Source organism: Lagenorhynchus albirostris, chromosome X (assembly GCF_949774975.1).
Source record: "Lagenorhynchus albirostris chromosome X, mLagAlb1.1, whole genome shotgun sequence".
Lineage (NCBI taxonomy): Eukaryota > Metazoa > Chordata > Mammalia > Artiodactyla > Delphinidae > Lagenorhynchus > Lagenorhynchus albirostris.
In genome coordinates this window covers 87,819,464-87,831,649 of record NC_083116.1, presented here as the reverse complement: position 1 = coordinate 87,831,649, position 12,186 = coordinate 87,819,464, and the positions used below count along the sequence as shown (strand labels likewise).

Sequence of the window (12,186 nt, the reverse complement as noted above, 5' to 3'; positions counted from 1 at the left end):
AATTACCTCAGATAGTCTCACTGCAAGTCCTTAGTAGACCACATTTTGGGAAATGCTGCATTAGGAAAAGTATTGCATGGAAGTGGGATGGGAGCAGGAGGCCTCTGGCCCTTTAAGGACTGATTAAGAGGCTGCCTTTAAAGCTCTGGAGTGGAGCAGGATAGGGTTGCTTCTTTTCATCCTAGTGGATAAGGTAAGGGAGCAGGTCCTGGGATGGACCTCTCCTTTTAAGTGCTATCTTGTTCCTGGCCCTGGAGAGCAGGAGGGGCATGTTGCCTTGTCCCTCCTGCGTTTCTGTTTGTTTTGATGCAAAGAGGACAATTTAGAAGACCTCCTTTTGGTCAAGGAGATCCTCCTAGAGGAAGCAACATAGGACCTGCCTGCCTGCCTTTCATTTTTTCTTGCCCTATCCTTTGTGGTAGTGGAGCCTGGATGCTATTACCTGTGTGAAAGGAAAGGGTCAGAGTGGCATCCTTTGGGCTTGTGCTGGAAAGTGTTGCTGAACACCAAGCCTTTCAAGATGGTCCTCCTGAGCATCCTTAGAATCCTTCTTCTTTGGGGACTGGTGTTTTTTATGGAACACGTGGTCCAAATGACACAGGTAGGGCAGCCTTCTGTTGCCCTCCTGCCTGAGGCCCCTACCTTGCCCCTGATTCAGGAACTGCTAGAAGAAGCCCCTGGCAAGCAGCAGAGGAAGCCACGGGTCCCAGGGCCTCCCTTGAGGTATATGCTGGAGTTGTACCAGCATTCAGCTGATGAGAGTGGGCACCCTAGGGAGAACCGCACCATTGGGGCCACCATGGTGAGGCTGGTGAGGCCGTTGGGTAATGTAGCAAGACCTCTCAGAGGTGAGTTATCATACCATATTGTCCTAGAGGGGAGAAAAATGGGGAAGAAGAGTGTAGAGAAAAGGGGATCTGCGAGTTTACTGTCAGGCTTCATTGCCTGGAAGGTGGTTTTCTCAGGCTTGGTTTTCAAAAGATGGCAAACTTGGGAGAAGCTGGCTCCAAGCCTGCTTCCCTTCAGGGGCCCAATTTAAGAACAGATTGCCTTGGGGCCTACCTGAGGAAGCTCTCCCAGGCCCCAGGGCAACTGAGCAATGTGTCAGCTCCTACCTTTCAAAGAAAGTCTTAATGCTTGTTATAGCTCTGAAAGCTATAATTGAGAAATAGTCATATACATTCCTGTGCAGGGTTGTTTGTGTTGTTTTATTCTTAGAAGGCAAAGGGTACAGGATGCTGAAGTGGGGAAATTTACAAGGCCTCAGAAAGGACAGAAACAGGCTCACATCTGAGAGTCTGTATACCTGGCTCCGTGAGCATCTGCTATCGTATTTAATCCTTAATGACAGCTACTCTCATTAGCTGTCCTGGAGCACTTAGCCTAATTTTTAAAGATAAGAAAAGTAAAACACAGAGAGAAGTTAAATAACTTGCAGAGGTCACAAGGACAGTGGGTGGCAGAGACAGGATTTGAGTTCAAGTCTGTCTGTCCGTAACTACTTGTGTTTGAATGTGGTACCCTGATATCCTTGTACACCAAACAGTTTTTCTATTCAGACTGTGGTTGCTACTTCGGGTTTTTGGTACCAAATGTATTTTGGAGTTTTCTTTGTTCCCATTATGGTTGCTTCTGCTTTAAACATCTGCATTAGACATTGTTCCAGGGCAGCAGTGGGCTCCTGCAGTGTGGGGCTCTCTGTGAAATGCAGAAAGCCATCATTCAGGGAAATCTTGGGAACCTGGTGAGATCAATCTTAAGCCTTTGCTAGTCTCAGCGATTACAACAGACACCTTTGCTAGTCTCAGCGATTACAACAGACACGATTTATCCTCCTTCCCTCCAAGTAAAACAACTACCATTTCCCTAAACTAACCTTTAGTGTGAACTTACCATGTGCCAGGCATTGGGCAAAGTACTTTGCAAACATTATTTTCATTAATCCTCCTCACTATCATACAGGGTAGGTACTATGAACATACCCATTTTATAGGTGAAGAAACTGAGGCTTAATGTAACACAGCTAGTAATTAACAGAGCTGGGTTTCTAACCCAGGGTTTCAGGCTCCATAGCCTGTGCTTTTAATTACCCTGTTATGCTGACTGCTTAACAGATTTTAATTGAGCACCAAGCACTGTGTTTGGGTTGGGTATAAAGAGGCAAATAACCGCTTCCCTGACCTCCAGGAGCCCCCACTATGGTAGAATAGATAGATAAGTAATCACACAGTGGTGGTGGAGTGTGGCAAATGCTTTGAAAAGGATAAGCAGTAGGGCTCCCGGGACTCCAAAGAAGAAATAGGTTGCTGCTTAGTGCAAGGAGAGGGAAGCAGTGAGACAGTTGGAAGGCCTCAATGAGGAGGTGGTATTTGAGCTGGACTTTTGCGTAAGGAGTAAAGAGATAATGCATACAAGGAGGGGAATGCATTCTGATTAAGGAAAAAGAAGATAACTTGGTGTGGGTGGAGATTTACTCAACAAATATTTATTTGGCAAATGCTAAGTGCTAGACATTGTACTAGGTGGCGGGAATATGATCAAGATAGGCATGGTTCTCATGGGTGAGACAAGTAAGTAAACACGGATAGTTGTAAATTGTGGTAAATGCTATCAAAGAATGAAATAGGTGGTTTTGATAGAGAATAGCAAAGAGATCTTCCCTTTGCATGGGATCGTCAGGGAAGGCATCTTTGAAGAGGTGATATTTGAGCTGAGGTCTGTAAGATAAGAAGCTCTGCATGAGAAGGGGAGCGAGAAGGAGAAGTCTGATCTAGGCAGAGGGAACAACATGTGCAAAGACCTAAAGGGTGGAAAGAAGCTTGTCCGACTTGAAGAACAGAAGGAAGATCAGGATGGTTGGAACCTAGTGAGACTGTGGAGAGCAATGGGATATGAGACTCAGGTCATTTCAAGGGATCTGGGTTTCATTCCCAAGTGCAACTGGGAGCTGCACAAATCAATTCTGTACAGATGATATGAGGCTAGAAAGGAAGATGCCTAGAATTAGGCCAGTACCCTGGTCTGACTGTGGGACATACTGGCATCTAGGGACTCTGGAAAGGATCCAGAAATGGATGACAAGAGAGCTGGGCCTGATCTTTCCATCAGGAGATGACCCAGCTGAATCGAGCTTGCCTGGAGAGCTATTCCAGGTTCAATCACACAGGATGTGTGAGTCAGCCATTTCCCTGAAAAGTTCTGAGCAGACCCTTCTTGGCTCTGATCCTTAGCAACCCCACCCTGCTTCAGGAAATATGTGATGTCAGGGTCTGAAAGGAAAGGGCAGTTCCTCACCAGACAGCCTGTTAGAGGCTGGGTTTGGATTCCTTTTCAGGCAGGGTGGGGCAGATGTATGCGTGGGTCTCTTGGAAAGATTATTGTAGGATGGGAGTATGGAGTAATTTGAGAAAGCAAATACAAGCCTGGCTTGGGCCTTGTCTGAATGATATCTAAGTGCCCCAAACTAGAGGGTGTATTAAGCATGAGTTGGAATATGAACTTAAAAAAAAATCCTGATGTGTGATTTCACTCATATGTGGAATATAAAAAAACAAAACAAATGAACAACAAAAAATAAAAACAAACTCAGGTAGAGAGATTAGATTAGTGGTTACCACCAGGGAAAGGGGGTGGGGGGTGAGTGGGTGAAATAGGTGAAGGGAGTCAACTGTGTGGTAACAGATGATGGTAACTAGGCTTGTGATTGTGATAACACTGTAGTGTACACAGATGTTGAATTATGATGCTTTACACCTGAAACTTAGATACATAATATTAAAAAAAATCCTGATGCATCAAAACATTAAAGAGTTTCTATATTGAGCGTCCCAGGCCTACTGAAGAATTCCAGGCTCCTGGATTCAGTGGAGAAGGAAGGTTAGGTGAATAATATGTAAATTAACATGGGAATGTTTACTGATGTGTGAAGATGACAGGCTTTTTCTTGCTGTGCTTGGTTTTTGTAATTGTTGCTCTTGACATTTGCCAGGAGAGGGCGCAGAAGGTCAGAGCACTGCAGGCCCAGCTTTCCAACCCTTTGGCCACTGGGTGTCAGCATCACAGTTTAGATTAAAACTCTTAATCACTAAGGCATATAGCTTCTAAGTAGACTTCTTAGCTAACGAAATATTTACATGAACAGGGCCTTGTTGAAAATGGTATTTACAATGAATGGGGTAAATGAAGAATCATTTCCAGTAAGGAATGGAAAAGGGAGAGACTGAGGGTTAAGGGGGAAATGGCCCAAGAAGGGAATAGCTGCTCAAGAAGAAATTCAAATAGAAGGCAGAAATGGTAAATACCTGCCCCCACTAGGAGTAGATAGACAAAATTATTTTGTGCCATCTCAGCCCCAGATTTGAAGTGATGGCAGACCATAGCCCCCAGTATTGGACTGTCACCCTAAAGCTGCATCTGTATAGTGATATAGCATGAGGATTTGTTATTCATGTATGTCTCAATAACCCTCCTTATTGGTCACCTTTAATAGTCAGCTAATAATACATACAATATATATACACAATTCTGCATTTGAGGTGTTTTTCTCAGCCTGGTGCTGTGAGTGATCTAAAAGTTAGACACAATTTGTCTTAAGGGAAAAATACTCGGGCTCAAATCTTTATTCTAACACACTGGCTGTGCGTCCTCTGGCATAGCTTCTCTGAGCTTCAATTTCCTTGTCTACAAAATGGGGAAAATAACTATCTCATAAGGCTCTTGCAGATTCAAGAGTTAATGTATGTAAAGCATCTAATACATTAGTAAGTGCTCAATAGATGATAGCTATTATTATGATCTTGAATTCATTTTAGGGCTGCTTGTCAGTTTGCATTGAGCAGGTTTTTGAGCGAGACTCAGGCTAGGAGGTAAGAAGCTAATGCTCTGCTCTTGTTCCCTCTTACTGATGCAGGCCCCTGGCACAAACAGACCCTGGACTTTCCTCTGAGACCAAACTGGGTAGCATACCAACTAGTCAGAGCCACTGTGGTTTACCGCCATCAACTTCACCTAGCTCACTCCCACCTCTCCTGCCATGTGGAGCCCTGGGTCCAGAAAAGCCCAACCGATCACTTTCCTTCTTCAGGAAGTGGCTCCTCAAAGCCTTCCCTACTGCCCGAAGCTTGGACAGAGATGGATATCACGCAACATGTTGGGCAAAATCTCTGGAATCACAAGGGGCACAGGGTTCTACGACTCCGCTTCCTGTGTCAGCGGCCAAGAGGTAGTGAGGTTCTTGAGTTCCGGTGGCATGGCACTTCATCCTTGGACACTGCTTTCTTGTTACTCTATTTCAATGACACTCAGAGTGTTCAGAAGGCCAAACTTCTCCCAAGAGGCCTGGAAGAGTTTACGGAAATAGATCCTTCTCTTCTCTTGCGGAGGGCTCGTCAAGCAGGCAGTATCGCATCTGAGGTTCCTGGCCCCTCCAGGGAGCGTGATGGGCCTGAAAGTAACCAGTGTTCCCTCCACCCTTTCCAAGTCAGCTTCCAGCAGCTGGGCTGGGATCACTGGATCATTGCCCCCCATCTCTATACTCCAAACTATTGTAAGGGAGTCTGCCCTCGGGTACTACACTATGGTCTCAATTCTCCCAATCATGCCATCATCCAGAACCTTGTCAATGAGCTGGTGGACCAGAGCGTCCCTCAGCCCTCCTGTGTCCCTTATAAGTATGTTCCCATTAGCATTCTTCTGATTGAAGCAAATGGGAGTATCCTGTACAAGGAATATGAGGATATGATTGCCCAGTCCTGCACGTGCAGGTGATAGCAAAAGTACAGCTAGCTCAGGTTTGCCTGAGAAATTAGAAAAGGGTTTAAAATAAACTAATATTAATGTTAAAGCTGCAAGTGATGCTCTACCCAATCTATAGGTTCTATTCCTTGCCTTCAGTGTTGTTACTTAAGTCTCTTCCCCTACTTTACTTTATAAAAATAGTTCTGATATCAAACATCAGTATGTTTTGACCATTAGTCAGAGCCCTTAATGTTTAAGATCTTCCTTTGGAGAGGCCCTCTCTATTTTCTTGTCTTTTCTTTATTGTGACTTTGTCAAACGTCACCAGTCCATGATTGTAGAACTTTAGGAATTGTACCGCCAAGTCCTGGGAAAGGTAGAATCGTCCTAGAGTCCATCTTTTGAGGATCTAGAAGATTTGGGGTGAAGAAAGCAACTTGAGATTTTATACTCCTCTTCCTTGCCTTCTGAATCCTAGAAACTAGTACCATATCGGAAAGACTGCCTGCTTCTGTATTTGGATTTCCCTCTAAATCTAAAACCGTTTCTCAGATGGACTAGAAAACTTTTAGGCAATAATCTCCATAAAAATCTTTTGAGGGCAACAGAAGGAAGGGAATCTTTTTCTAAGCCATCAGGGCTTTTCCTCTCAGGCTCTGAACCTGGGGGAAATACCTGGGTTTCCTTTACACCCTAGGGTGAGGAGAGCAGTCTTTAATAAGGCCAGTAGGGAAATGTGTATGGAGCTGAGATGACAATCACTTCAAAATCGCCTGTGTCTATAGTGAAGAGATAAAGAGCTGTCATTGCTGATTAGGATTATGTATGGCGGAGTCGTTTTAAACTTTCTATGGAACAATAGATTTCACAGGGTATTTTCTCATTTTAGGTAACCCTTAACCCCCTGATAATGATCCCACAAAGAAAGCTCCCTGGTGGCTAGGAGGCTGGGACTTGGCCTGGTTAGAAGTGGAGGGGGTAGAAGGCTGCAGTTAGGAAGCTTAAAAGGGCTGTGGGGGAAGGGTGAAATGTGATGAGGCCTGGGGCCGACTTCATTCTGAGCTTGCCTGTTCGTGTGTTCAGCTGGGCTCCGGGCATGGGTCTCTGGGGGAGACGGGCTTGCTGTATTGGGAGCCATGGAACTCTGCCTTGAACTAAATGATGCTTGCAGTGTGACTCTTTCCTACTCCTGTGCTGTATTGAAATGATGGGGACTGGGCTGTGTTGCAAATAAATCATTTGTTGTTGTTAAAGAAAATCTTGAATGTTTTGGGGATTCGGAGAGAGTGGGTGGAAAGGATTTATTTCATTTGTTCCCTTTAGCTATGGCCAGGAACTCAACCCTAATCCCCCAGGGTGAGGCTGGAGGCTCCAATGAAGTTCTCTCTTAAGGCAGCACTGCTAGCAATCAGCCCTCACCAAAGGGCCCCTCTGAGGAAGCCCAGTAAGGCATTTCCCCTGCCCAACTGTTCCTTGACTTGTCTTATGGTAATTATCAGTGGAATGGTACTGATTTAGGGTGGCTTCATATATTTGCCAAATGTAAATCCCTATCTCTTTATCCCCTATCGATTGTAGATTAACTCATTTTTACCACCTCCTTAAATTGGTTCCAGCTAAGCTAAACATCTTACATGTCTATAAATATACAAATTTTATTCTACTGCCTGAGGAGCTATTCCTTAGCATCCTTTTGTCCATCTATCTTCTTTACTGTATCTTTAGGAATGGGCTCAGGCATTTCTCTTCATCTCAACGCCCCAATAATACCCCAGACTCAGGTAGGATCTCCCTCTCTGTGCTCACAGCATTATTTGCTTTCCTTTAACACACTCTAGTGTAACTGTCTTTTTTGCCAAAAGATGGAGCTCATTTTGAGAGTTTCAACTGTGTTTTATCCATTTTCATATTATTGGAGCCTGGCACATAGTAGGTCCTTGATGGATACAAACATAGGACAGTCACACTATTTTTTTTGTGAGGGACGCATCCTTCCTAACATGGACTATTTCAATGTTCACATCTCATTTTCCATTGGAATAAATGCAATACAAGATATACTTTGTATATAAAGTAAGATGAATTCTTATGCCCCATTATTTCAAAATCGTGATTCAGGTTACAATAGAATGTGACAGCTGTGTTCTTGAGTAAGGCAGTTCATGGAATTGTTATATATGTTGGGAGTTAAAATGGGAATGTAAATATGGGCTTCCAGGCCAGTCATTTCCCCAGCCTAGCTGGGGTAGGCACGAATACCTAACAGGCCTGAAAACAGACCTTGGTCACCAGACCAGATTCTGAATTCAGCATCTCAGTGTTCTTTGGAAGTTTCAGGAAATCATGGTCTCCTACCCTTGAGTCCTGAATATGTCTGAAACTTAATCTGTTTATGGAGGGCTCAGGGTTAATTGGTCCCCTTATCCATTAAGCCCTGACTTGTCAGAATACCCAAAGAAAACACTGGCAGGACAGAATCAGTTGTGGCTGATGTTATGGATTCTTTTCTTTTGAAACATTTCTTTCAGCTCAGCACTTTTTCTCAAGTCCAAAGTGAGAGATCTGTACCTCAAATCTTTCTCTGGGAGGATGGAGGCATGCTTGCTAGTGAAGGAGTGTATGTGTATGGGATTCTTCCCAGGTGGGTGGGGAGAAATAGTTACTTGGTCCAGAAAGGGAAAGCACAGAGCAGAGTCCACCTTGTCCCAGCTCCCCCAGTGAAGAGGCCAGAACTCCATTCAATGTGTCGGTGCAAAAGGATCAGGTGATTAAGCTTTCTTCTGACCCTGGAGCTCTGTTACATTTACCTAGGTAGTATATTTTGTCCAATTCTGGGCAAAGTTAGGAAGCAGGTGAAATTTATCTTCAGTTTCACCAAATATTTGGGTGCCTAATTTTGCAAGTTTTCAAACATCTTCAGTTAATGCTCCCAACAGCACTATAAAGCAGGAGCTATTAGCCCCACTTAAAAAAAGAATGGTTTATTGAGATATAATTTGTATACTATAGAAGCCACCGTTTTTAAGTGTTCAATTCAGTGGTTTTTAGTATATTCAGATTTGTGCAAAAAACACTACAACTGATTTCACCGCAAAGAGAAACCCCATGCCCATTAGCAGCAGTTAATCTCCATTTCACTGACCCCAGCCCCTGGCAACAATTAATCCATTTTCTTTTTCTGTAGATTATGGATTTTCATACAAGTCAAATCATGCAATATTTAGCTTTTTGTGACTGTCTTCAAATAAGGATTATGCTTTCAAGGTTCATCTGTGTTGTTCATTCCTTTTTTTTTCCTGTATAAAGTTCCATTGTAGTATATACCACATTTTATTTATCCATTCATCAATTGATGGGCACTTGAGTTGTTTCTACTCCAGCTATTATGAATAATGCTGACAAGAATGTTCATGTGGAAGTTTTTGTGTGGACATATATTTTCAATCCTCTGGCATATATACTTAGGAGTGTTAAGTCTGAATCATGGTATGTCCATGTTTAACATTTTGAGGGACTGTTAAACTGTTTTCCAAAGTGGCTGTACCATCTTACAATCCAGAAATGTCTGAGGGTTTCAATTTCTCTACATCCTCACCAACACTTCTTTTGTCTGCCTTTTTTATTTTAGCCATACTAGTGGAGGTAAAGTGGTATTTTGCTGTGGTTTTGATTGAATTTCCCTAATGACTAATGATGTTGAGCATCTTTTCATGTGCTTATTTGCAACTTGCATATCTTCTTAAGATAAATGTCCATTCAAGTCATTTGCCCAATTTTTAATTGGGTTTTCTCATATTGTTGAGTTGTAAAAGTTCTTTATATGTTCTGGATGTTAGTCTCTTATCAGATGTATGATTTGCAAATATTTTCTCTGATTCTGTGGATTGTCTTTTAACTTTCTTGATGGTGTCCTCTGAAACACAGAAGTTTTTAATTTGGAAGAAATCCAATTTATCTGTTTTTATCTTTTGTTCTTACGCTTGTGGTGTCATCTAAAAAATCATTGAATAATTTAAGATCATGAGACTTTACACCTATGTCTTCTTCTGAGTGTTTTATAGTTTTTGCTGTAACGTTTAAGTGTTTAATCCATTGTAGTTAATTTTTGCATATTATGTGAGGTAAAGGTCTAACTTCATTAATTTGCATGTTGATGTCCAATAGTCAGAGCACCATTTGTTGAAAAGACTAATTTTTTTCCCCATCGAATTATCTTGGCACTCTTGATGAAAATTGACCATCAGAGTTTATTTCTAGACTCTCAGTTTTGTTTCATTGATCCATATGTCTGTTATGCCAAGACAGCACTGTCTTGATAACTGTAGCTTTGTGTAAGTTTTGAAATTGGGAAATGTGATTCCTCCAAATGTTTCCTTCTTTCCCAAGATTGTTTAGGCTATTCTGGGTCACTTGTATTTCCATATGAATTTTAGAATCAGCTTTTCAATTTCTAAAAAAATACCAGCTGAGTTTCTTTGATTACAGACTGAAATGAATCTATATATAAGTTTGGGGAGTATTGCCATCTTAATATTATTACCTCCTGATCTGTAAAAATGAGATGTCTTTCCATTTATTTAGGACATCTTTAATTTTTTCAACAGTTTTGTCATTTTTCAGTATATGTCTTACACTTTAAATCCATTCCTTAGTTTTCAAATTCTTTTTGATGTTATTATTAAAGGATTTTTTTCTAAATTTTTCAGGCCATTAATTGCTAGTATATAGAAATACAATTTATTTTTGTATACTGAACTAGTAGTACTCTGCAACCTTACCAAACTCATTTATTAGCTGTAATAGTTTGTATGGATTTCTTAGAATTTTCTATATACAAGATCATGTCATCTGTGAATATATATAGTTTTAACTTCTTTCAATCTGGATTTCTTCTTTATTTCTTGTCTAATTACCCTGTCTAGAACCTCCAATACGATGTTGAATAGAAGTAGTGAGAACAGACATTCTTTTTCCTGATCTTAGAGGGAAAACATTCAGTCTTTTACCAATAAATTTGTTAACTGTGGTTTTTCATAGTTCCCCAACTTCAATACTTACTTTAAAGCTATACTGATCAACACGGTGTGCTATTCGTGAAAGAATAAACAAGTAATTTAATGGAATAGAATAGAGAACCCCAAAACAGACCCACACAAATATAGTCAACTAATGTTTGACAAAGCTGCAAAGGCAATTAAATGGATAACAAATAATCTTTTCAACAAATGGTGCTAGAATAACTGGACAACCGCATGCAAAACAATGAATCTGTACCAAGACATTATACCTGTTACAAAATTTAATTAGAAATGGAACATAGACGTAAATGTCAAACACAAACTATAAAACTTCTAGAAGATAACATAGGTAAACTTTGCTTTGGTGATGACTTTTATTTCTTTCTTAATTTTACTTTTTGCTCTTTTAGGGCTTTTTATCATTTTATTTCATCTTGGCTTGAACAAGTATCATCTCACTTTACATTTGTGGAAACGAAGGTTTCTGGAGACTTGCCCAAAGTCATAAAGCATAGCAAATGAGTGGGTAGTTGGATCCTAACCTGAATCTGTCTGATGCCCCGATGATAACTTTTTAGATGTAACAGCAAAAGTATAGTCTAAGAAGGAAAAAGCTGATAAGTTGGATTTCATTAAAATTAAAAATTCTGCTCTGCAAAAGGCACTGTTGAGAATGTAAAGATAAGCCACAGACTAGAAGGAAATATTTTCAAAACACATATTAGATAAAGGACTTGTATTCAAAACATGCAAAGAACTCTTAAAATTCAACAGTAAGAAAACAAACAACCAAATTATAAAATGGGCCAAATATATGAATAGAAACCTCATCAAAGAAGGCATATATATGGCAAATAAGCATATGAAGACACGTTCCACATCATATGTCATTAAAACAACAAGATGCCACTGCACAATTATTAGAATGATTAAAACCCAAAACGCTGACAGCACCAGTTGCTGGTAGGAATGCAAAATGGAACAGATGCTTTGGAAGACAGTCTGACAGTTCTAAACATAGTCTCACCATACAATCCAGCAACTACACTCCTTGTTATTAAAATGAGTTGAAAAGTTATGTCCACACAAAAACCTGCACGTGAATGTTTACAGCAGCTTTATTCATAATTACCAAAACTTGGAAGCCACCAAGATGTCTTTTAATAGGTAAATGGGATAAACAAATTAGTACATGTATACAATGTAATATTATTCAGCAATAAAAATAAATGAGCTATGATGCATATTGCTAAGTAAAGCCAGTCTGAAAAGGCTACATATTGTATGATTCCATGAATATGACATTCAGGAAAAGGCAAAACTATAGAGACAGTAAGAAAGATCAGTGATTGCCACTGGTTCAGAAGTAGGGAAATGGGGGATGAATACATGGAGGATAGGGGGTTTTTAGGACAGTGAAATGCTTCTGTAT

General features: G+C 40.9%; 1 protein-coding gene across 1 annotated transcript; it reads left to right on the top strand.

The window, feature by feature from the left end:
- Positions 1-499: 499 nt before the first annotated feature.
- On the top strand, positions 500-5,766 carry BMP15 (bone morphogenetic protein 15). The gene is made up of 2 exons (XM_060138100.1): positions 500-848; positions 4,910-5,766. Exons 1-2 carry the CDS (start codon positions 521-523, stop codon positions 5,764-5,766), a joined length of 1,185 nt encoding a protein of 394 aa, XP_059994083.1. The 5' UTR covers positions 500-520.
- Positions 5,767-12,186: the final 6,420 nt, after the last annotated feature.

Excerpts from the sequence above, each read along its gene's own strand:
- BMP15 (XM_060138100.1), top strand. The coding sequence starts at position 521 with ATGGTCCTCCTGAGCATCCTTAGAATCCTTCTTCTTTGGGGACTGGTG. Across the intron at positions 849-4,909 it reads TGTAGCAAGACCTCTCAGAG|GCCCCTGGCACAAACAGACC; the intron begins GTGAGTTATCAT and ends TTACTGATGCAG.